Source organism: Panthera uncia, chromosome B1 (assembly GCF_023721935.1).
Source record: "Panthera uncia isolate 11264 chromosome B1, Puncia_PCG_1.0, whole genome shotgun sequence".
Lineage (NCBI taxonomy): Eukaryota > Metazoa > Chordata > Mammalia > Carnivora > Felidae > Panthera > Panthera uncia.
This window is the reverse complement of record NC_064811.1, coordinates 34,751,375-34,775,930: the sequence shown is the minus strand read 5'-3', so window position 1 is coordinate 34,775,930 and position 24,556 is coordinate 34,751,375. Positions and strand designations below refer to the sequence as shown.

The window sequence follows — 24,556 nt, the reverse complement described above, 5'->3', positions numbered from 1 at the left end:
AAGAAAGAAAGAAAGAAAGAAAGAAAGAAAGAAAGAAAGAAAGAAAGAAAGAAAGAAAAAAGAGAAAGAGAAGGAAAGAGATGGGGAAGGGAAAGGAAAGGAAGGGAGGAAGGAAGGAAGGAAGGAAGGAAGGAAGGAAGGGAGGAAGGAAGGAAGGAAGGAAGAAAGAAAAGGTTGCTTGATTCTTCTTGGACGCTAGTATCTTTGGAAGAAAATTGAGGCATATGAACTATTTAATCAGGCATTTGGTGTTTATTGTGGTTGTATGTTCTCATCATGGTGTATGAGAACAGATCAAGAGGTTAGCCAGTTCCCTACTGCTCCTTGGAGTTTGAAGTTGTGCATAGTACATTATCTAAGATCTGCTTACAGAGGCTCAAAACTTTTATTTCCAAGGTACAGTATAGGATTTAGTTAGTGTAACATTTAGACTACCATCCAGCAGCTGTCCTGACCTTTCTCATTCAAATGTGAAGAATTTGAAATTCTGATGTTGCTTATTAGGAAGCGGTGGAATTTCTAAATTCAAATGTGATTTTGTTAACAAATTAATGCACCCATTCCGGTGAAGTAGTGTTTAACGGGGCCTGCAGCTCCTACCTTTCACCTACAGGCCTGCTTCTTAGACTCTCTTTTTCCCTTAGAGTGGCAACCAGGGTAACAGAACTGAGCATCTGCAAACCAAAGACTTTTACACAATGGTACTTCCTAGAACTATCCCTTTGGATCTTCCGCTGCTTTTATCCTTCAAGACCGTAACACTTCAAAACTCCTTTTCTCAGAAAGCAGAGCTAATTGATACTTTGTTCTACTTGAAGGGTTTCTCCTCTTCAAAAATCTGAAGTTGTCGAGATGGTTAAGAAACAAGTCAAAGTCATAACGCTTGCAATTGGGGATGGAGCAAATGACGTCAGCATGATACAGACGGCCCATGTCGGGGTTGGGATCAGTGGCAACGAGGGCCTTCAGGCCGCGAACTCCTCGGATTACTCCATAGCTCAGGTAAAGCAGCGTTGCTGCAAAATGCGCCGTTTGTCCCCGTCAGCTGGACAGTAGGAGGGAAGAAACACTAATTCCTTTCCACTTTTATTTTAGTTCAAGTATTTGAAGAATTTGTTGATGGTTCACGGTGCCTGGAACTATAACAGAGTCTCCAAGTGCATCCTGTACTGCTTCTACAAGAACATAGTCCTCTATATTATTGAGGTAACAGCAGGTTAAGTGTGCAGTCCTTGTCACGTGCATATGTGATGAAAGAAGTTTTCTCATTGTTTTCGTGAATCCTTCATCTGCCCACTTTTTATAACTTACAAACATGTTGGCCGCAGAGAATAATCAGTGTTTAAATTCCTGGCTAAAATTGTTACATTGCTTTGGTAAGATAGTGTTGAATTAGAATTGTTAATGAAGGAAAACTGTTTTCAGTTTTTAAAAGACTACCAACTACATAGCATTTGTTTTATACAGCTCAAAACCACACTAGAGAAAGCAGGACACTGTTGAAGGATACACACATGGAAAACTACCTTAAAAGAAAGTAAGGGAATGACAGACATAAAATTGAGGGTAGCAGTTCTACTAAGGGGTAGAATCAGAAGGATACACACATACTTTTGTGTTGTGTTGTATTGGTCATCTAGTCGTTCTTATTATGCTCCAAACTTATATATATATACATATATATATACATATATATATATACATATATATACGCATGTATATATATGTATATATATATGCATATATATATATATATATATATATATATATATATAAAAGTATCCTTTGCTACCCAGACCTGTTTTGTCTTCTGAGCTGGTAGGTATTGACAGTTCAGATAGTGAGGAAATTGTCTAAAAATTATTAGAATGTTCAGTTCCTGTGTCTGGATAGCAACAAATCGCTATATCCCTTTTCTGGTATCAAATATAACATTATTATTAAAATTAAAACTTAACCCCAGGTCAGGAATATCACCTCTAAAAGAATGCATTCTGTTTTATAAACATTTTTGCAGCACCTACTAGGTGCCAGGCACGTTCAGCAACTACAAAGTAAATCCAGCTTCTGTCCTCCAGAAGCTTGACAGTAGAATACAATGTAAGCCATATTTGTAATTTTAAATTTTTTAGGAAGCACAGTAGCAACAAGTAAAAGTTAAAGCCCAAGTTCATTTTCTTTTTTTTTAATATAATTTATTGTCAAATTGGCTAACGTGCAGTGTGTAAAGTGTGCTCTTGGTTTTTGGAGTAGATTCCCGTGGTTCATCGCTTCCATAAACACCCAGTGCTCATTCCAACAAGTGCCCTCCTCAATGCCCATCACCCATTTTCCCCTCTCCCCCCCACCATCAACCCTCAATTTGTTCTCTGTATTTAAGAGTCTCTTATGGTTTGCCTCTCTCCCCAGGTTAATTTTAAAATGATATCTTAGGGGCGCCTGGGTGGCTCAGTCGGTTAAGCTTCCAGCTTTGGCTCAGGTCATGATCTCAAGGTCTGTGGGTTTAAGCCCCGCCTCGGGCTCTGTGCTGACAGCTCAGAGCCTGGAGCCTGCTTCAGATTCTGTGTCTCCCTCTCTCTCAGCCCCTCCCCTGCTCATGCTCACACTCTCTCTCTCTCTCTCTCTCTCACTCTCTCAAAAATATATAAACATTTAAAAAAAATTTTAATAAAATCATATTTTATTTAACTTAGTGTATTCAAAATTACCATTTCAGCATGTCACCGCTTTAAAAACTCAATGCAGTATTTTACATTCTTCATTCCAAGTGTTTAAAATCTGGTGCGTATTTTACATCACAGCACATCCCCATTTGGACTGATCACATTTCAAGTGTTCAGCAGCCACGTGTGGCCTGTGGCTAAGTGGACAAATTGAACTACGTGGCTAACCAGGACATAATAGATAAGTTATTTACTTTTTTTTTTTTTTCCAACATCTAGATATCATTAGAAGCTGTGTTTGTAATACTTAAGTTCTAGGTGATATCAGTTTCTTGCTCCTCCTGCTCTACAGAGTGTGGCGATAAGATCCCCGTAGCTTTTGTTAGGAAAACCCTCCGTGTTCCACTCCTGTCAGAGGGCCTCCCACACCCTCATAAATCTGCCCAGGGCTCTCTCACACTTTTGTTTATGCCACCTTGCCCTCTAATCTGCTGTTTCTACACCTCTGTCAGGAGAGACACAAGCTAACCATTCGCTGTATGGAAATAATAGCTCATACTTTACACCAGAGAAGTCACACTGTAAACAAAACATCAGTGGATTTCACATTTACCCTATTGGCACATTGGTTGGGAACTGCTGTATGTTTGGTTCAGCTGCTCTTTATGCCTCTGTCAGAATGCTTATCTCCTTATTAAAATGTTGATACAACATAGTTCTTAAGATTCAGGCTAGGAAAATTGAAACTTAGTTTCAAAGTGTGCAGGCACTTTCATTTACTGGTCACTAAAATTCTATAATTAGGTTACAACCCATTAGGTAAAATAAGCAAATGCTTGGAGACCTAAACAGCATAATCTACGAGTTTATTGTTCATCACTGCTGAATTGGGTCTGGAATAGTCTGTGTTTTAAAGAAAAATGAACTTCTAAAATAGCTTATGAGATCCAAATATAGATATGTTCTCTGTTGTATGTGTAGATTTGTGATTCTTTTCTAAAATAATAATTTTGGATTCCCAATCCCCTCAATACTTCTAGTTTTTCTTAATTTTCTTCTCATCCCAAAACATTGATATTCAAAAGAATATCAGATTACATAGGTAGTAACAAATACTTTTGAAGACACCAGGAGTTTAAAAACACTAGCAGCAATAAATCTACTACAAAACTTTAGTTCTGTGCAATGAAATGAGTAGTCAGCTCATTGCTTTTTCTTAAAATCTACATTGACAATCAACAATGAAGTGGGCAAAAGTTACGTACTAGTGGGGGAAATAAAATATATTCAACTGAAACACGAACACTGCAAGCTCTGTTTCCGCTCCAGAGTTACGCGATTTGTGGTTGATTAGCCCTAAATTTCACTTGGCTTTGAATTTAAAGCCTCTTCATGAGATATTTAGCACTGATCAAATACTTTACACATTGAAAAGGAAGTAAGTCCTAAACTCCACTGGAAATCTCATTTTTAAGGTATTTTTCTTTTAGCAGTTTATGGAAATATATTTTGAATATAATTCAACTGTCTTGGAAAGGAATTGACCTTTTAAATCAATTCCCAGATACCCAGCTTTTGCCAGCTAAAACAAGTTCTGCAGATGTTAATGGCTCATGTCACTACTGTGAATGAATAGACAGAAAACACATCACTGGGTGTCTCTAGCGAGGATAACTGCCAGTCTCGAATCTCTCCTTTCAGTTTTTTGTGCTGATCAGGCGTGGGAGCAGAGGACTCATTGACTATTTGTAAGCTGCTGTTTAATATGCAGAAATGCTCCATGAGGAAAATGTCAGTGAAGCTTTAACTGCCACGCCTCTGTTGGGACGTGGAACTTAGAAAATAATACCAGGTCTGAAGTTTCTTTGCTAATAAAGGAACACCATGGGTTTTATAGATTATCTGCAAAACCTGCTTTTCCCATTGCTGTATTGCCAGGAATGTCACTATCTAGTGACTCCATTGCCATAAATTACAGCCAGACAAATAAATACAGATTCGGCAGGTGGCAATATAAAACACTCACTTGTGGTGGCCACCCAGCGGCAGCCCTAGGTGTTCATTGAAATTGCTCTTTCTAAAGGGATTTTTTTTTTCTCTGAAATATCTGACTCCTTCCTAACAAAATAGGACCTTTTCTTTCAAATGATTGGTCGCATCCAGGTTTTCTGGTAAGATCCCAAAACAATGTAGTGTTTCTAATTTCCAGAAGCTTTGATTAAAGTCAATGAGGTGATACTTTCCCAGCACGAGTTGTGCTGGGACGTGGATTTCTTGTGAATTTAAATAATCTCCAAACCTCCCCAGAAAGACTGGTATTTTCTTTCTGCATCCATGGTTTTGGTTGAGTCAAAGAAGGGGCTTTTATGTGTTTGTAGTCATTTAGGTGTTGTTTTATTTAGTATGGGATAGGTTTCTAATATATCTTTTCACTACAAATCACACTAGCTTGAAATCCTTTCAGTAGACTTCTTTATTAAAGGCCTTTCTCTTTTAAAGTGTATGTACACTCGAATGGCAAAATATTTGTATGAAAGTGCAGCATACCATAGTAAAGGATTCTGTTCATATTCTAGTCATGTCTCCTTTCTTAAAAAAGAAACTGGAATAAGAATTTTTTTCAAATGCAGGAAGGTAATTTCTAAAAACATGTTCGCATTCCTTTCAATAGGAGAAATGAAAAGGTAAAAATGTGTCTATAGCTTTCCACTTAAAACTTGCTGCTTTTCTTTCATAACGTGGTGAGGCCTCTTTAAATGAACTTTGAATGCAGACTTGCTCGTTTATGTGCAAATTATTTTGAATGTTAAGCTTTCTGTAAATATTTATTGATTTGAGGGAGGTTCTTAAATTTCAGGCTCATAGTGGCATTTGAATCAGCACAGAATATTATATACAAAGACGGTAGGAGACCATTCACATTTACAAATGTTTACTCACACGCAAACGTAACATAATTTTCTTATTGTACACAGCATCGATGACTGCAGATACATGTATTACTAGACCCTTTTGATCCAGGTCATGTCCACTGGATAAATTTGGTGTGCATCTTTTTTTCCGACCAACAAAGACTGGACCACATCTTCATAGTCTAGTGAGGCCATAATTTGAAACTTGGTGTTTAATAATTCCATATATTGCTATCATACTCTAAGGCATCAGAAGGAGCTTCTTAGAGTGTATTACTACAATAAATCACAGACCCCGTCAGGGAGAACATTACCGCCACCCAGAGTATCACAAATACGTATTTACATAATCCATATCTGAAAAAGGCCAAATGTGAAAACGCAAGAGAGCATTAAAGTTCATCTTGTCATCTTGTGTCTACTTACACTTTAAAAAAAAAAAGAAAAAAAAAGAGTGTAAAGTCAGCAGCACCACCCTAAGGAATAAATGTACCTTCAATTTAAAGATACTAAGTTCTTTTAAAGCACGCACACATGAATGACCTGACTACTAGTCTAGGGCAGATGTTCAATTTTTTTCTGTAAATAGATGTAGCAAAGTAAGCAAGAATTTCAGATGTGACTCCGGTCCCTGTGCTGTTGCTATTGTTGTTGTTAATGTGTGTTACAGCCCTAACACAACTTGGACTTATTTTTCATGTGCTACTTCTCCTTTGTTTTCTTTTCCATCTCATGAAGCAGACATTCGTTTTTATATATGCTCAATCAATCCTTTCCTCCATAAAAAGGAAAAAGATCAATGTGGGTACAGAAGCTGTTCATAGGGAGGCCAGCCTGGGTACATATTGATAAATGGTGAATTTGTAGCAATTCATGCTTCCATAATGAGGTTAAATGAAACGTGAAGTGTGGCAAAGTCCCCGAAAGTCTGATTCAAAAATTCACTTGACTGGCATGTCAGGACTGCTTTCCTGGAACAGGTTTTGTTGTTATTGTTGTTGTTATGTTTGGTTTTGGGTGTGTGGTTATGTAATCTCATTGCCGGCTACGCTTCTCTTTCTTCTGGATCAACTTGAGATTTAGTTACATTTTCAGTCTGCTTTCTTAAAAGTAATATATGTATGATTGACTTACTAATATTCACTTCATTTTCTGTTTGTCTTAAACATGTTAAAGTTTTTTGTTATATTGTCTTTTAATTTTATATCCAAAGTTAAGTCTTCCATTTTTAAGAGAATTGCAAAATTTATAAGAACATGATGCTTTCTTTATACTTGAAGATTTATTTATACTCAAAGCATAAATTCACATTACCAGATATTTTTAATATATAAATTCAGATTTCACATTCTGATGGCTATAATTATCAAGAAATGCTAAAAGGTTTATCAACTTTTATCCTGTTAGGTCTACTTCTGAGAATTCATCCTTAAAAAAAACAAAGGGACACAAGGAAATTTTTGGAAGTGATGGATATGTAGGTTGCCTCCATTACAGTGGCAGTTTCACAAGTATATACATATGTCCAAACTTAACAAATTGTATACATTAACTGTGTGTATTTTTTTTGTATATTAGTTATACCTTCATAAAGCTTTTATTTCTAAAAAAAAAAATCCATCCTTAGAAAATAGAGATGTGTGGGATTTCTGTACAAGAATTTTAGTTCAGAATTATATATAATACCAAAGCTGAAAGCAAACAAAATATCCCAAAATAGTTAGAGTCACGCTATAGAAGATGTCCATCTATTAATGTCACTTTAAAGGATATGTAACAACTTGAGAAAATGTGTATTTTATACTGTTAAGAGGGAAAGGAACAGGATATGACACTATCTAACACTTTTCCAGTAAGGTAATCTTGTGAATTTTATATAGATGACCTATATGAATACAGCCAACACAGAAGAAAATCGTTATGGTATTGTCATAGGAAATCATTTCATTTGCTAAATGAACAAATGTTCTTTTATAATAAAAACAATAATATTTAATTACCAAAAATTAAATCTTTCAAAAAGGAATTAAACCTCTAAAAATTTAGTGGCTTAAAATATATTCCCTAAAGTACCTTTTAGAAAATAAAGTTATATTTAATGTTTTTAATGTATGATTGCCTATTAATAGGATTCTTTTTTGACCCAACACCTAAAGCCAATTCTGACTTAAATAACAAATATCTTCTGAAAGCATCTCTTCAAATTAAAAAATAAATGCCATTTTTAAGAAAGTTGTGAAAATAATATGTTAATACGGCCATTATACAGTGGTTGAGTTTTCAGGTTCTAAGCAATGCATTTATATTTTCTGTGTTCTAATTTGAGGGATTTGGGGTTGTTTTCTTCCTAGATCTGGTTTGCCTTTGTTAATGGCTTCTCTGGACAGATCCTGTTTGAGAGATGGTGTATAGGTCTTTACAATGTGGTAAGTTGAGGACATTTGATTATTTTTGTTTCATTAAATACTTTGAGATAAAGGTTCACCCTGCGTTAGATTGCTTGGAGTAATAACCACTTTGTGCCCTTTAGATGTTTACAGCAATGCCTCCCTTAACACTCGGAATATTTGAGAGATCATGCAGAAAAGAGAATATGTTAAAGTATCCTGAATTATACAAAACGTCTCAGAACGCACTGGACTTCAACACCAAGGTAGGACAGGATGTCCCGGCGCATGTTTGGGGCGGGCAGGGGGACTTGCTCTCCTGTTTTAATTACATGGGGCATCTGGTCTTCCAAAGCTAAGGAAACAACTCCAGGGTTCCGACCACGGCAAGTCATATTTGCCTCAGGTTCTGATATGGACTGAGAAGGGTTTTTATATGTTTGTTTTCTTATAAAATTAACTTGTAACCACAGTTCACTGGGATTTGCCAGGCAGCAGTAAATTGGGTCTGAAAGACAGACAAGAGTGTCCTTTTGGCCCTCCGGCTTTCTGTCTTTGCAGCGTTGTGGGGAAAGGCTCACTCCTCCCAGGGGTCAGTCATCCAGGACCGATAAGGTCTGTCTTTACATGTGTAAAGTGGTGGTGGGGTGGATGATGTATCATTCTTTATCAATTCTCTGTTTTGTGAAATAACTTCAACCTCATAAGAATATTAGATTGTATTGGGCATTACAATCTCTGGCCAATAACTCAGTCATAATACTCAGTATTTCCAACCCATGAAATTTTAAATACAAGATAAAATATCTAACGTTTATCTAAAATCACATTCTGAGTTTGTACCCTACATAACACACCATGGACTATTTGTCATCCTTTGGGGTCATGGTGTTTATTCATCCCAACAACAAAAATATCTCATTTATTTTTGCATAGTTTACTTTCCCTCAGGTTTATATTTTAAAGTCTTTCCACCAGTGTTTGTTAATAATTCAGGTTTCTGTTCAGTGTAAGTGAAAGAAAAATGTTTAATTTTGTAACCGTCAAGGTAGATGCTATTTTGAAAATATGATAAAAGCCACGAATATAATACACCTTCACAGAACTTTTCCCATCTAGTACAGTACGTGGTTATTGGCATATTACTAATAATCAGATGTGACCTAAATTCAATGCTTTGAATTTAGGACAGTTACCATAGGATATTTTTAATGTTTATTAATTTGTAAAACCCTCAAAGGACATTTTTTCTCAGTACACCAAGAGAATAAAGTAAAAGGCATTTCACTTCCGCTAAGCTCACACTGGAAACGCTAACTTGATAGCCAGGGTGTCATTCATCTTCTGAGACAAGGTCTTCATGAATGCACTGTGCATGCGTATCCAGGTGTGCAGATACGACTTGTTGGCATTGTTTTTAATAACTGAACTTGGTCAATTAACAACAACAACAAAAGCTGAAGTGTCCTGGGCCACTGGTTCTGAAAAGTATTTCTAATAGTCTCTGAAAATGTTTAGTGCTTATAATGTGCAATATGCATGCTTTAATTTTTGAATGTCTTATTTTTGGATTTTTAAATTTTTTTTAACATTTATTTATTTTTGAGAGAGAGAGAGAGACAGAGTACAAGTGGGGGAGGGGCAGAGAGAGAGGGGGTTGGGGGAGACACAGAATCCAAAACAGGCTCCAGGCTCTGAGCTGTCAACACAGAGCCCAAGGCAGGGCTCAAACTCACTAAATACAAGATCATGACCTGAGCCAAAGTCAGACGCTTAACCAACTGAGCCACCCAGGCGCCCCGATTTTTGGACTTTTAAAAATTTATTTATGGGGCGCCTGGGTGGCTCAGTCGGTTAAGCGGCCGACCTCAGCTCAGGTCATGATCTCGCGGTCTGTGAGTTCAAGCCCCGCGTCGGGCTCTGTGCTGACGGCTCAGAGCCTGGAGCCTGTTTCAGATTCTGTGTCTCCCTCTCTCTGACCCTCCCCCGTTCATGCTCTGTCTCTCTCTGTCTCAAAAATAAATAAACATTAAAAAAAAAATTAAAAAGATTTAAAAAAAAAAATTTATTTATGATGTCCAGTTTTTATTAAATGGCACCACTTTGCTGTAAATTCTTTTCGTTACCTGTGGTGGGTATTTTCAAATGACGGTAAGACACAGAGCAGATATAATGGACTGTGAACTGCTGTTTTCCTGGAAAAGTGATCTGAGAGCTGGGAAAGTTCCAGGGCTACTGGCATGCTAACAGTAATTCTCACTAACCTGGACAGTTGTATCAAGCTCAGTCACAGGTGTCCAGTCTACCGTAGCTCAGGCTCCACGATACTCTCTCAAGAGTTAACTTCCCAGCCACAGACTTGGCCATGGTACTCTTGCTTATAAACATAAATTGATCCTGCCATGAGTATCCAAAGCCATTCCTGGAAAGTCACATCTTTTCGTGCCCTCTGCACATGGCAACTTTAGACAGTCTTGTGGCCAAGGAAAAGGTAGTTTATAGTTTCAGTGTGGAAGCATCCTTCCTTGTATCCTTTGTTGTTCTTTTGTTGTTTACAAAGTATTTCATTGTCTGCAGAGCCCATGCATTTCAAAAGTCATCAGATCAAGACAAACAGATTATACAATTTCTCTATCCTTTGAATATTTATATACAAGTTGCCAACCATTTTTAATAGTATTTATGGATTGTCTCATGATTTCAGTGAAAATTCTTTGATTAAATCCCATCTAAGTGTTTTAAAATTCAGGGACAAATGGCTACAAAATGCATAGTTGTATACACAGCAGTTGCTGTGGGTCCCCAGTGTAGAAGCATTGTTGCCCTGAATGATGATGATTACGTTTGTTATGGTAAAAAGGGTCGGAGGTTCTGAGGTCGTGACAGGGGTTAAAGGATTAGCATGTGACAATAAGTATCGGTCAGGAAAATGGAAAAGTAGAACTAATTTTTCTTGCACCCACCTGTGCTTTCTGTCAAATAAAAACTTGTGGTAATGACATAGTGAGGAGAAGAGACAAAGGTTAATGAGTAACACAAGTTCAAATGTGTAATGTATTGGAGCGTAAATTGGATCATACAATCCGCTGTGGCTGGGTGAGCTAACAAAGGAGATTGAGATCACAGTGGAAAATTTTGGGAGGCAGGCAACTTAATTTCTGTTGTTTGAACAGCTTAAAACTATTAATACATGCCAGTTTTATTTAGCATAAGTTTTGCTTGCAAGAAGCACTTTTAAATGACAAAACTGCCGCACTTCAAAGGACCATAAGAATTGTAAATGGTTTTTCTATAACTTAATCTTGCACATCCCTGCCACGGAGAAAGTACCGGCCATACATGCTCCATTGTTCTTAAAGTACAATCGATATAGAAAAGTACTAACTAAAACGACGTTACACTTGTAGGAACTTTGACGTTGACAGGTGTTAAAAGTTGTGGAAGCCTTTTATAAATTCAGTAACAGTGGCAGTGCGGTAAAGAATCACACAAATGGTGTACCTGTTATTTCTAGCATGTAGTGTGTGTAGAGAGAGAGGTGGGGGGAGAGAAAGGATGCATTACATCCTTACCATTGAAGCATTTACACTTGTACTGCACATGGGAAAGAGAAAGTAGGGATTTCACCAAATTACAGTCTTTTCAAAAGTCTGTTCTTCTGGAATTATGAAAACAGTCGCACCTAAAGAATTTCGGGATCTACATGTCTTTTCAATATTATTTTCCTTTGCAGGAAGAAATTTAAACTTTTAATACTTGGCTTTCAGAAAGCAGAAAAAAATTTCAGTGAAGCTGAAAAAACATTTTGAGAAACATAAAAATAAATAAATGACCCATGAAGGTCTAAGAGGCAGAAAGTGTCTGTCAGTTCTATTAATTCACAGTGGTGGCCCGACAGAAACACGTTTTGTGAATCTAGCTCACAGATAAAAAGAAAGGTCAGAGTTCACAGAGCTAGTTTATCGCAAATGGTTCTCATGGATTTTTGTTTTCCCTCAGGTTTTCTGGGTTCATTGTTTAAATGGCCTCTTCCACTCAGTTATTCTGTTTTGGTTTCCACTAAAAGCCCTTCAGTATGGTAAGTAGAAAGGATATGAATGCTAAGAGATGACTTTTTACGTTTTTAGAAAAATAACTCAATGTCAATATATGTTAAAAATTATAGCAGTGTTTCATTTTATGCTGTTTTCCTTAACTTAAAATACATGCATCCAAAAACTGTACACACTTTAAAGATTTTTATTATTCCTTTGGGAGCAAAGTGATTTAATATATGCAAAGCCTTTCTTCTCCACTTCTCATGTTTTCCAAACTTGCAGAGAGTTAAATTTTAGGGCTCTTTTTTTCCTCCATTGATGTAGAGCTTGAAGACAGTAGTGCTAATATTTTATGTAGTCCATTTATTATACCTGCGAGGCTTGTACCAAGCCCTTTATACTGAACCTGATAAGACAACACTCGTGTTTTCAAGTCGATGTGAGCCGACATCTTGAATGAGATTTTTAATATGTTTTTATGGTCATCTTGGAGTGTAAGCTTTTCCTCTGCTTGTTTTGAGGGAGTGACTTTATTCCGTCAGTCCTGAGAGAGAGGATGATGGTGAATCGGCTCTGCACATAAAAATGATAAAGTAGCCACTTTAGAAAGCGATCCCTGTGACTCTCGAGCTGGTACTGCCGTGTCCCCTGGAGCAGACCTTGCTGGAGATCCCGAGGAAGGCAGCCGGCTGCTGGGGGCCTCTGCCCCCAAACTACAGGCATTGAAAACACGACACCTACCCCACCCCAGGTCTGTCCGTCCTTTAGAAGTGCAGGCCTTCCCCCACCGGCTGTGAGTTAACGATTGGCAATAGAAGAGCCAGCATCCGGTCCCTTCTTGCCCTCCTATGCCCTGTTCTCCACAGGCAAGGTGGTCCTGGTAAAAGGGACATGGACCACGTGCCTCGCTCTTCACAAACCCACAGACTTCTGTCGAGTTTAGAACGAAATGCACAGCCCTCACCGGGGTTAACTCCTCCACCTGTGTCTTCCCTGCTTTCCTGGCCGCGGGGCCCCAGCCTGCCGCTTGGATGCACTGCTGACTTCGTCCTCCAGATATTCCAGCGGGTTCTCTCCCTCTGTGCCTCAGGCCTGGGCTGCCAGAGAGCCACCAACACTGCCTTCTCTGCTTCTGCTCCTCCTCATTATCCTCTGTCCTCTTCGTGAGGTCTTTGACTACCAGGGTGTGACATATTTGCTCACTTTTTATTGTCTTTCTCCTTAGTTAGAATCAGAGTTCCAGGAGCGCCTGGGTGCCTCAGTCAGTCAAGTGTCCCACTTTGGCTCAGGTCATGATCTCATGGTTCGTGGGTTCGAGCCCCGCATCGGTCTCTGTGCTGACCGCTTGCTCAGAGCCTGGAGCCTGCTTCAGATTCCGTGTCTCCCTCTCTGCCTGCCCTTCCCCTACTTTCTCTCTCTCTCTGTCTCTGTCTCTCTGCCTCTCAAAGATATATAAATTTAAAAAAATTAAAAAAAGAATCAGAGTTCCAGAAGGGATTCCCCGTGTGGTTCAATGTTGTACTTGCAGTGTTTAAAACAATACCTAGTTAGTGAACTGTCCCTTCATGGGAACACGTGGCACGTATGCGGTAAATGTTACAAGGAGGGTGAGGGCTTCATGTCTGAATCAGAGATTTTTCATCTCTTTTCTTTGTTAATTTCCCTGCCAGTACACTAAATACTTCTCATTTTCTAAGCCATGGAAATGAGTGGTAAGAAAATCCAATTCGAGTATAGCCTCTTGACCCGGATGGGCCAGGAGAACCAAAATGGATTTTTTTTTCTTGAGATAATAATTCACATGCCATAAAATTCACCTTTTAAATTGTACAATTCAGCGTTTTTTAGCATATTCACAGAATTGCCCAAATTCACCACTGTCTAATGCCAGAACATTCCCATCACCCCCTAAAGAAGCCCCATACCCGTTAGCAGTTACTCCCTATCGCTCCTCCCCCCCAGCCCCTGGGATCCACTCACTACTGTCTGTGGGTTTGCCTGTTCTGGACATTTCGGAAGAATGGAATCGCGTAATATGTGGCCTTGGTTCAAGTTGCAGCATGAATCGGTACTTCACCTCTTACAGCTGAATGATGCTCCGTTGTGTATGGATTTCCCATGTTTTGCTTATCCATTCTTCCGCTGACGGACATTTAGATTGCTTCCACTCTTTGGAACCGTGGGACATTGAAATGTAGGGTACAATGTGGGACCTTAGACAACTTCCCTACGTAAACCTTATTTTCAGATTGCAAAATCAATATAGGTATGAAAGACTACATATGGCCATCTCTTGATATTTCAGCATTGTAAATTAGAAAAAAGAAATTGGATATCCAAAGTATCTCAAGTTGAGTAGCATCTAAAAACACCTGAACAGTGACAGAGTTTGAAAGGAATTCCCAGGTAACTCCAGCTCCTGACGAACAGATCCTAGGACTCCCTTTGCATGTTCACAGTTTCCCAGAAACTGCCCGAGCCAGCTACCGTCAGCAGAGGCAGTTGATAAAAAGGGTGCCACCTGTAGACCCAGACCTAGCCCAGTCAAGGGCACTTGTGCTTTCTCTTCTTACCACATGAATGGCATCTGGCATAAATTACCTTGTAACATTCTAATGTTGAGGGGTTTGTTGTGGGGTTTTTTTGCCTTATTTTTAATTTTTAAATAAGGAGAGGTTTTAGATTTGGGGTTTTGTTTTTGTTTTTGTAGCTCTTAAAAGGATGAGGTACACAAGAAATGTAAGGCTATAGAAAGTACAGCGAAATATTCATTTCTTTACTTCTCACAGTATGGCCTATAGATACCTGTAAATACCCATGACCTTTTTTGGGCTACCTGAGGTCAAAATTTCAAAATTTTTATCGTATTATCCAGACGTGATTTTTCTTTTTTCACAGCTAATACAAAAGCAAGGCGGCTAAAATTGCTGGTACCTTAGCACACATAGTGGTACCACCGGACCACTGGGCAGTGGTATTCTTCCCTGCCAGGCACCCACATTAAAGAACAACAACAGAAGCCAGTTGCACTTAAGCATGCCCTTGAAGAAGCTGTAAAACCGATACCTTTGTTAAATCCTGAAACCTGGTGCACGTCTCATTAATATTCTGTGTGACAAAACGGGAAGGGAGCAGAAAGCCGTTGTGCTGCGCACCAGTGAGACTTGAACCGGGCAGAGTGCCCTATGCGCCATGCGAGTTCTGACCTGAACCAGCTACTTTCAAGAGGCTGCAGAATCCTGCCTGGGTTGAAGATCCACTCAGAGTGTCAAGTGGAACCCCCGATCTTACTGTAATTAGAGCACTGAAAGCTCACTGATACAGTTTCAGGTTCCACGTGTAACCTTCACGAAACTACTTGTTGAGTTTTGATGTAGTATCAAAGAATCTCGTTAGAGAAGATTCTTAAAACACTCCTCTATGACTCCATCTCTCCGTGAAGTTGAATTTCCCTCATATATTTCAACCAGAACAATATGAGAATCCAGCTGCCTTCCATTAAGCAAGACATTAGATTATAAAAATGTGAAACAGTGCCCAATTTTCTCACTAACCTGCTCTGTTTCTGGAAATATTGTTTATAAAATCTGTTTATATTGTATGTATTGTGTTTATTACTATTATTTTTAGATAAATCAATACGTATTTTTAAATATTCTGCCTGAATTTCTAACTTAGTAAACATCGATAGATATAAACCACATGAACAAAAGCTTTTGGGGATCCTTAATAATTTTTAAGTGCAAAGGAGTCTAGAGATGAGAAAGTATGAGAATGAATGATTTGCCTGAATGATCCAAATGCTGAATCCAACAAACCCCACAATAGGCTCTTAATTTTTTTTCTCAATGTGATCTTCAAATGAATCTTCGGCTTCTTCATGATGAACCAGTCATGACCAGAAGGCTTATTACTTGGACCCAAATGTGATCATTTTTGATAACTTATATATTTTGGTTAAGGGACCTATGTAAATGCGTGGAAAACAGGAAGTGATCATAAGACACTTCCAGTTATTTTGTAGATTTATGAGTATGTTAATTTGGTTGTATGGAAATTTGCAGGTTGATTGCAGACACTTACAAGTTTGTCCCCAATGTACTCATAAGACATAGCACGGCAGCTCCTATATCCCTAATCATGGAATACCCCCACAGAGGGAAGGAGTCCTCTCTATTGCCAAGCCATTAAGCAGCCCTTCTTGACTACTTGTACCAAAAACTTTAGAGAGGGTAGAGCCACATCATGGAGCCCCTACCACGTGCTCCCAGTACTGACACTGTGCTTGGTGCCTTACATATGAAGCCTCATTTTAATCTCAAAACTCCTCCAGGGTGGTTCGTTTCACTTCATCTTTTAAGTGAAGAAACTGAGTTGGCTGGAGATTGATTATACACCAACGTGATACAATTAGTCACAGAACCAAGCCCCAATCTGTGTCGCCCAAACTCACCTGATTATTCCTTCTTTTCATACCAGTGCCACTCTGCCTGGTTCATCCCATACGTTAACATATTTTGTCCTTGCACGTGAGACTTTGAATAAATATTGTTGCCTATTTGTATAAATAGGATATCGTATTGCCTATGCCATGAGTTTTACATTTTTCCGTGGTGCCAATGATATGATTATTCATTTATTTTTATTATTTTAATTTTTTTAACAGTAATCATTTTTCTTTGTTAGCTACCACTCCCTTCATCTAAAGCCACGTTAGTTAGTCATTTCTGGGATAACAAAATACTTTAAAATATGCCCCTAAATTCAGCCAGACCTTCCAAGAGCTATATGCCTGGAATCATATTGGTGCCCTCAGTCTTCTGTGAGTTGCATTTATGAATTCCTTTTGGACCAATGCCAACAACTTTATGAAGAGAAAGTACGAAGCCTCCCTAAAACCTTCATCTGTATTGTTAACAGAGTTCTTTATTAAGGGTTCAGGATGCTTTCCTGTCTCAGTGTCCATAGCATTAGGCTTTGCTTAATACTTAGTTTGATTTTTTTTTCCCCATCTCATGGATCCTAAGAATTGGTTAACAAGTCGGTTTTCCTCCTTCATGTTGGCTTTTGGAAAAATTGTTTTCACTTTGTGACCCACATTCATAGCGATTTTGTGAGACTTCTTACAATTTTTTTTTTAATTCGCTAGTTGCTGGCTCTATTGTGTGCCACTTGGTTCCCCTTCTTTTGTTTAACACATGTAAATTGATTTATATTTGAAAGGATTCTGAAAGGACTTCATTTATTTTCATTTCTAACAAGCCTCTCTTCCTGTCATACAGGTACCGTATTTGGAAATGGGAAAACCTCCGATTATCTGCTGTTGGGAAACTTTGTTTACACGGTGAGTGCAGAACATTTGCCTAGTTTGTATATCAGATCAAATCCTTTTAACTGTGTGCACTGCTGGATCTAGAGTTGTTTACACTTCCCCTTAAAAAAGAAATAAGATGAGGGGCACCTGGGTAGCTCAGTTGGTTAAGCATCTGGCTCTTGATTTTGGCTCAGGTCATGATGTCGCGGTTCATGGGATTGAGCCTCGTGAAGGGCTCTGCACTGACAGTGTGGAGTCTGCTTGGACTGTCTCTTTCCCTGTCTCTCTGCCCCTCTCCCACTTTTGTGTGCTCTTTCCTTCTCTCTCTCTTTCAAGAATAAATCAATTAAAAAATAATAATCTAAATAAAAATGAAAATAGATGTTTTGACTATTAAGAGGTTTTTTTATATTAGGTTCTTAATATGTCATTTGGGCTCACTGACTTTACAAGACTTTGGTTGCTATTGTTCTCAGTATTCCCTCTTTACTCTTAGTGCCCCCCATTTGCCCTTTTTCTCTTCCTTGTCTCTTTTTCCTCATTTTTATTTTACTGCCCTTAATTTTTTTTTTTTTTTTTTTTGGCTTTCCTGAATTTATGGCAAATATTATCATACTGTTCTTGGGTATTTAACCAGTAATTATTCTAGAGTCTCATGATGACTGAAATGGGAGAGGAATCACTCTTTAGGGACATTTCATCCACACAAGGCATGGAACCCACTGTGTTAAGTCACTATCCAAACACTTACAGAGGACACAGACATGCATGCAATCCCGTTCCTGCCATAAAGGTCCAAAAAATGTTTTAAAACCACTTTAACCTTAAAAGTCAAAACTATTACTTGACTGCTAATGCCCGAGGTCACGTGGTTGGTGTCTGGTAAGTTTTCTACTCACCTTCAACTCTGAATTCTCAGGCCAGCATTCCCTCCTCTCTAATCCTGTGTCCCTGTCCATGACCCCCCGATGAAGGCAGTGTGCTGCTCCAAATACTAAGTGGCTGTCAGTGTGGCCGGTTCAGTTGGTAGAAAAACTATATTATGATGCTTAAATATCAAGTGTTTAAGTTACTGAGTGATAGGATGTTAAGGCCAGTAAGTAACAGAGGGATTAAGTTTTTTCCAGAGGTCTTCTTTCCATTGACATCAACCAACTGAAGTAGTGACAGAGAGAGAAAGTGTGTCGGGTCAGGGGCGCTGGTGACTTGGTCTCATGCAGCGTGGGTGCCAAAACAAATAAGTAACTACTTGATAGAGTACGTTTAGAAATTAATCGGAGGATGTATCATGGATGTGTTTTAGGGACACATTCAGGCACTCAGGTCTCAGGAAGGTGTTTTTCTTTATGTCAACCTACACCTGTTAGTTTTGAACTTTTATAGGGTTTGTTAATGAGCACTTACATTTTAAGAGTTTTATTTCTACAGATATTAATCCTAAATTGCCGTTAGATATCTTGCTGAGAAGGCCCACACGCTTCACTTGAACCTGGCTTTATGACCCCACGGGGAAGCCCCTAATGTCATTTGCAAACCCTAAAAGTGCCCGAAACGCAGAGCTAGCAAGCGTGCCCTGACCACCCGTGCGAGGCTGGTGTCACACTGCCACCGCCTTCGGTGCCCAGAATTCCTTTGACTACTGACAGGCTTTAAAACTTTTTTTTTTATACTTTTTAAATTTTTTTACTGTTTTCATTTTTGAGAGACAGAGGGAGATAGAGTGTGAGCAGGGGAGGGGCAGAGAGAGAGACAGAGACAGAATCCGAGGCAGGCTACAGGCTCTGAGCTGTCAGCACAGAGCCCGACGTGGGGCTCGAACCCACGAACCAGGAGATCATGACCTGAGCTGAATGAAGTCGGACGCTCAACCAACTGAGCCACTGGGCGCCCCTTAGAACTTCATTTTTAATTATAAAAAGATAATAGCAGATAACAGTTCAGCACCAAGCACTGTTCTTAGTGTTTTATACCCACACCCCTGTGAGGGAGGTGACCTACATCAGTCCCAGTTTACAGGTGAAGGAGCGGAAACACACATGTCAAGTAACTTGCCTCATGCCTTGACCAAAGTGCCTAATAGATGGTGACACATTGAGCACAAGTAGTGTGACTCCAGGGCATGTCCAATTAACCTTTGAGCCACCCTGTGGAAAACACAGGACACTTCATTACAGCAGGTTCCCTTACTGCAGAGTTAGTAGCAGAGTCAATAACGGGTATGTGCATCACGGAGGGCATAACAGGCTTTTATATCCTAATCGGTAGGGTTTTTAAGTAAGTAGAGTTACAGAGTAAGTGTTTAAATTTCTAAACAGCCAGTTATATTAGAATTTTAGAATTTATCTCTAAAGTTCGGAAAGTAGAGGCTTTAAGTCTCATAGATGATATTTCTTTAATGTTTTTAAAAAGTTTTTAACTTTATTTTACTTATTTTGAGAGAGAGAGAGCACGGGAGAGAGCACAGGAAGGACAGTGAGAGAGGAAGAGAGAGAATCCCAAGCAGGCTCAGCACTGTCAGCGCAGAGCCCAATGTGGGGCTCGAACTCACGAACCGTGAGATCATGACCTGAGCCAAGATCAAGAGTCGGTCGCTTAACTGACTGAGCCACCTTAGGCACCCCATTACAGATGATATAAAATAAAAAAATTTTTTTAATGTTTATTTATTTTTGAGACAGAGAGAGACAGAGCATGAACAGGGGAGGGTCAGAGAGAGAGACACAGAATCTGAAGCAGGCTCCAGGCTCTGAGCAAGCGGTCAGCACAGAGCCTGACGTGGGGCTCGAACTCACAGACCGTGAGATCATGACCTGAGCCAAAGTCGGAAGCTCAACCGAGCCACCCAGGTGCCCCTAAAATCAAATTAAAGCACACTTGAATCCAAGTTACCGCAGGTTTGCATTCACCGTTCACGAATTGTACAGGAAACGGCAGGCACAAACCTCGTGGATGGACCGTGAGGCTGTGCAGGTGAGGAGAGCAGGGATGGTGGCAGGAGTGTGATGCTGCTAATGGGCAGTTCTGAGTGGCCATGGCCACCATGTGCAGATAGCCCACCTGTTTCTTTGCTTGGTGCACATACAAGGCAAGCTGTGAATCATGTACCAGTCCCATAGTCTAATTCACAGTGTAATACTTAGTCTTTATAAACCTCACTTCAGTCATTGGAACTGTCACATTTATGAAATAAAATAACATTTTCCCTTCTGTCTTAGTTTGTGGTGATAACCGTGTGTTTGAAAGCTGGATTGGAGACCTCATATTGGACATGGGTAAGAGTGTCTGTCTCCACAACCAAGGCATTTCACGTTAACTTAGGTGTTAACTGTGAACATTGTTGTTATTTATACTAACTTTGTGCATCCCTGTTCCCTGGTCCCACAGTTTGTTCATTGTGAGGGGTCTTGGGTGGAAGGAGGAGAACTGGGGATTCTAGTTTGTCTGATTTGGAAACAGTGAATAAAGAAAACTGAAGTAGGTTTATTGACCACAAGAGTTTCAGAGCCTTTAATATATTATTGTGTATTGTGAATATCCCAGGAAGGAGAGAGGCTTCCAAACTTATTTGACTAAGAGTCTTTTCTTAGTAGAATGTGTCACAAGATGCATTTGGCGGAAAATCCACTGGAAAATGATTATGAAGACCAGCAATATTAGCAAAAATTTGTCCTCAGATATTTGTAAATACCCAGTTTGGATAAAAACATGTTCCAGTTTAGAACATTAGTTTTGCAGTATCCAGGTAGAGAGACCCAAGAAACAAAAAGAAATGAAAGTTTGATGTTCAGGAGAAAGATGGGCACAAGAAACGTGGAGCTGACCATCATCAACATACAGGTAGCATTCTCCCACGTGTCTAACTTCTCCCAGAGACAGCATGCAAAGTGAAAACAAAGGAGGTTAAAGATGGTAGCAGATGAAAAAGAGGAGATTCGGAGGAGAAAGCCCCCAAAGGAGACAGAGACAGAACACTTCTAAATGCCAGTAGCACAAACATCCTAGCCATGGTTGGAAGACATTAGCATTAGCCCTGATGAAGAATCTAGTTAAACACGCCCACATCATTATTTAGAAATTCCTATAGATACTATTTGATGGATGTAGTAAAAAATTAATAAGGGAATTTGTGAAAGCTTCATTAGTGTTTGTGGAGCCGGCCTACCTAAAAGTCTCGTGACTCAGATTCTCTTCCTTCACAGTTCAGCCATATTGCGATTTGGGGCAGCATCGTACTCTGGGTGGTGTTTTTTGGAATCTACTCATCTCTGTGGCCTGCTGTTCCGATGGCCCCTGATATGTCAGGAGAGGTAATGTGTCCTGATAACTCCCGATCCAACTAATCTTAAAAATTGGTGTTCATTAACGAACCTTGTTTGGCATGGATTTGTATTAAAATAGTATTTGGCCATTTAAAAGCTATTTTTAATTTCCACAGTTGCAAGTGATAAATCTTGAGAGAACATTTTAAACTTGGACATTCTACTTAAATCTGACTTACCCTTTCAAAAGCCTAGCTGGAACACTAAAATGTTGTCAGGAGCTTTATTCATGTTAAGAATCTCCATCTAGAAGATGCCATTTTAAAATTAGACTATAAATCCACAAATACATTCTGAATCAGAGATTTGGAGAAATGGAGACAAATCAGAGATTTGTCTTTGGGACAGTCTGTCATTTCTTCTGTTATCTCTCATTCTAGGGAAAAGTGTACCGTCACTAGATTAAATGCACTTTTAGAGTCGTCTTAATGAGATTGGTTTCGTTTTCATTTTGAACGAGTTAGGGCATCTGACGTTTCAGCCTTATCACAGTCCATTTTCAATTCTGTCTTTTAGGTTCTGGTTACACTGGTAGGAATTGAGTTATTAGGTGTTCATGGGGGAGTGTCACAAGATCTCCTTTCCTTCAGAAGAGATTCCAGCAGTAGGAGGGTTTATGATTTCAATTGCAGGAAATTTGACATAAAATGTATAAAAGAAAATGTGGAAAACATTTCAGGATTTCCTGTGACCTCACAGTAACTTGCAAATCAAGGAAATGTGAGCTCCGTTACAGTACATTGTTGTCCTGCAGCCACAGGAAAGATTTCCAGTGGTTTCCATGGATTTGTTGCCCCTAAGTACTGCCTGAGTACCTTTCACTTTTGACAGTCTGGTTTATAGATCATTTTCATGAAATTTTATCTGACAGCATCCTGCTTTTTATAAATTAGCAGAATGCAGACACGTTTGAAAAAAAATTTTTGTGGTTCAATTTATTAGAGAGAGGTATTATATACTATTACAGCAAAACCAGACGTATCAAGGAGCATGTACTTCCTTCCACCAGAGGTGAAGGCCTCTTTGGAAACATGTACTATGAACTCTGGAAAATTTACAGCATGTATTGTGAGGAAAACAGAAAGCTGTGAATGCATCTGCTTACCTTGCTTAGAGTCCTTTTTTCCTGAAGAAGTAAAATCAGAGACTATGTGTGTCTGAAGATACCATTTGGAAAATCAGTCCTTTGTTTTTATTTGATGTTCTCTGTCTCACCGGACCTGCTTTTCCCTGAGGTTAAAATTCCAATTCAATATCATTTTCGTTAGACCTCATTTTACCTCACTTCTTAATGTTTTATCTTCAAAATGAATGTCACAGAAGATGTTGAGATTCAGATAGTTTAAGCCACTGTAGCCAACAGCTTTGATGACAAGAACAGAGTCTTTGACCACCTACTTCTAAAAGAAGTGTGAAGTTTGATTGGCTTTTTGCCAACCAAATATAATTCTACCCTTGCCTGTAGAATTCCTGGTATTACCCACACAGAGAACTTAATATCATCTCTTGAGATTTGCGGTGATGCTGTGTTTAATTCAAAGTGAAGTGAATGTCAGTACTCCATCACGTTTCTCTTCACTTCACATACAGTGGGAAGTGCTAACAGGGATTCTTTTTCTTGTTATTACTACCGATTCTTTGAATACAGTGTTTAAATACCTGGGGCTCCATTGAAAATATGAAAAACGGATTAATTTAGCTGTAAACTTGACTGTAAGACTGTTGAATTTATTCAAAGAAAAGAATACTTTAAACTTATATAGTACTTAGTGCTTACCAAGTCTTTTGCTGTATGTGTGTGTGTGTGTGTGTGTGTGTGTGTGTGTGTATGCACGTGTGCAAATGAGCCTCATGGCAACTGCCAAAAAAGAGTTTAACAAGAATGCCACTCATATTCTCAGGGATAGAGAATTTACATTTACTGTTTCCTGGGCACTAGGGTTAGATCCCAAGAATATTTGTAGCAATACTCAATTTTTTGGACTTTTTTTTAAGTTTATTTATTTATTTTGAGAGAGCGAGCATAAGCAAGGGAGGGGCAGAGAGAGAGAAGGAGAGAGAGAATCCCAAGCAGGCTCCATGCTGCCAACATAGAGCCTGACGCAGGGCTAGAACTCATGAACCATGAGATCATGTCTTGAGCGGGAATCAGCAGTCAGATAATTAACCAACTGAGCCACCCAAGTGCCCCAGTTTTTGAACATTTTTATTATGTGTAGAGAGTCACTAGTTCTACTATAATCCAGTTTAATTTCAGAAAGAAGCAACTACCCTTAGGTTTACATTTTTCTAAGCTTAAAATTCTATATTTCAGTCAAGAGTGTAGCCAGATACATAGCATACATATATACAAACATGAAAATATATGAAAAATTTATTTATGTACCAATATTTATACCTGTATGTATTATACCACTTATATATATATACCATATATATATATATATATAAACATATATATATATATATAAATATATATATATATATAACATATATATGTATATATATATATATGTATATATATATATATATTTAAAATACCATTTTGCTATGAAAGTTAACAGATGAATAAATAAATCTTATTCAAGATGGCTGGCCAATTATACACACACACACACACACACACACACACATGTGTATATATATATAATTGGCCAGCCATCTTGAATAAGATTTATTCATCTGTTAACTTTCATAGCAAAATGGTATTATATACTACATATATATTATTGGGTGTTACATATAGTAATATATTACTATAAATAACATCAGGATAAGTATAAATATTAGCATTCCTCAACTCGACATGTTTTATGTGACCCACATAATGAAACACGGGGCCCGGGGTAGCTCCCAGGATTTAAGGCTCCTCCACAGGATTCGTGGTGTGGTGTGTAGTAACTTTCTGTCACAACCCCTGCCGA

General features: G+C 38.8%; 1 protein-coding gene across 6 annotated transcripts in view; it reads left to right on the top strand.

Annotated features, from left to right (window-relative positions):
• ATP8A1 (ATPase phospholipid transporting 8A1) overlaps positions 1-24,556 on the top strand; it is a 229,420-nt gene that overhangs the window by 174,818 nt on the left and 30,046 nt on the right. For all 6 annotated transcript variants that reach the window (XM_049630441.1, XM_049630436.1, XM_049630437.1 and 3 more), the window contains 8 exons: positions 819-1,002; positions 1,096-1,206; positions 7,927-8,001; positions 8,106-8,228; positions 11,962-12,040; positions 17,282-17,343; positions 20,529-20,585; positions 21,513-21,620. In XM_049630441.1, the coding sequence (XP_049486398.1) occupies positions 819-1,002; positions 1,096-1,206; positions 7,927-8,001; positions 8,106-8,228; positions 11,962-12,040; positions 17,282-17,343; positions 20,529-20,585; positions 21,513-21,620 (799 nt within the window). The remainder of the gene's footprint in view (positions 1-818; positions 1,003-1,095; positions 1,207-7,926; positions 8,002-8,105; positions 8,229-11,961; positions 12,041-17,281; positions 17,344-20,528; positions 20,586-21,512; positions 21,621-24,556) is intronic.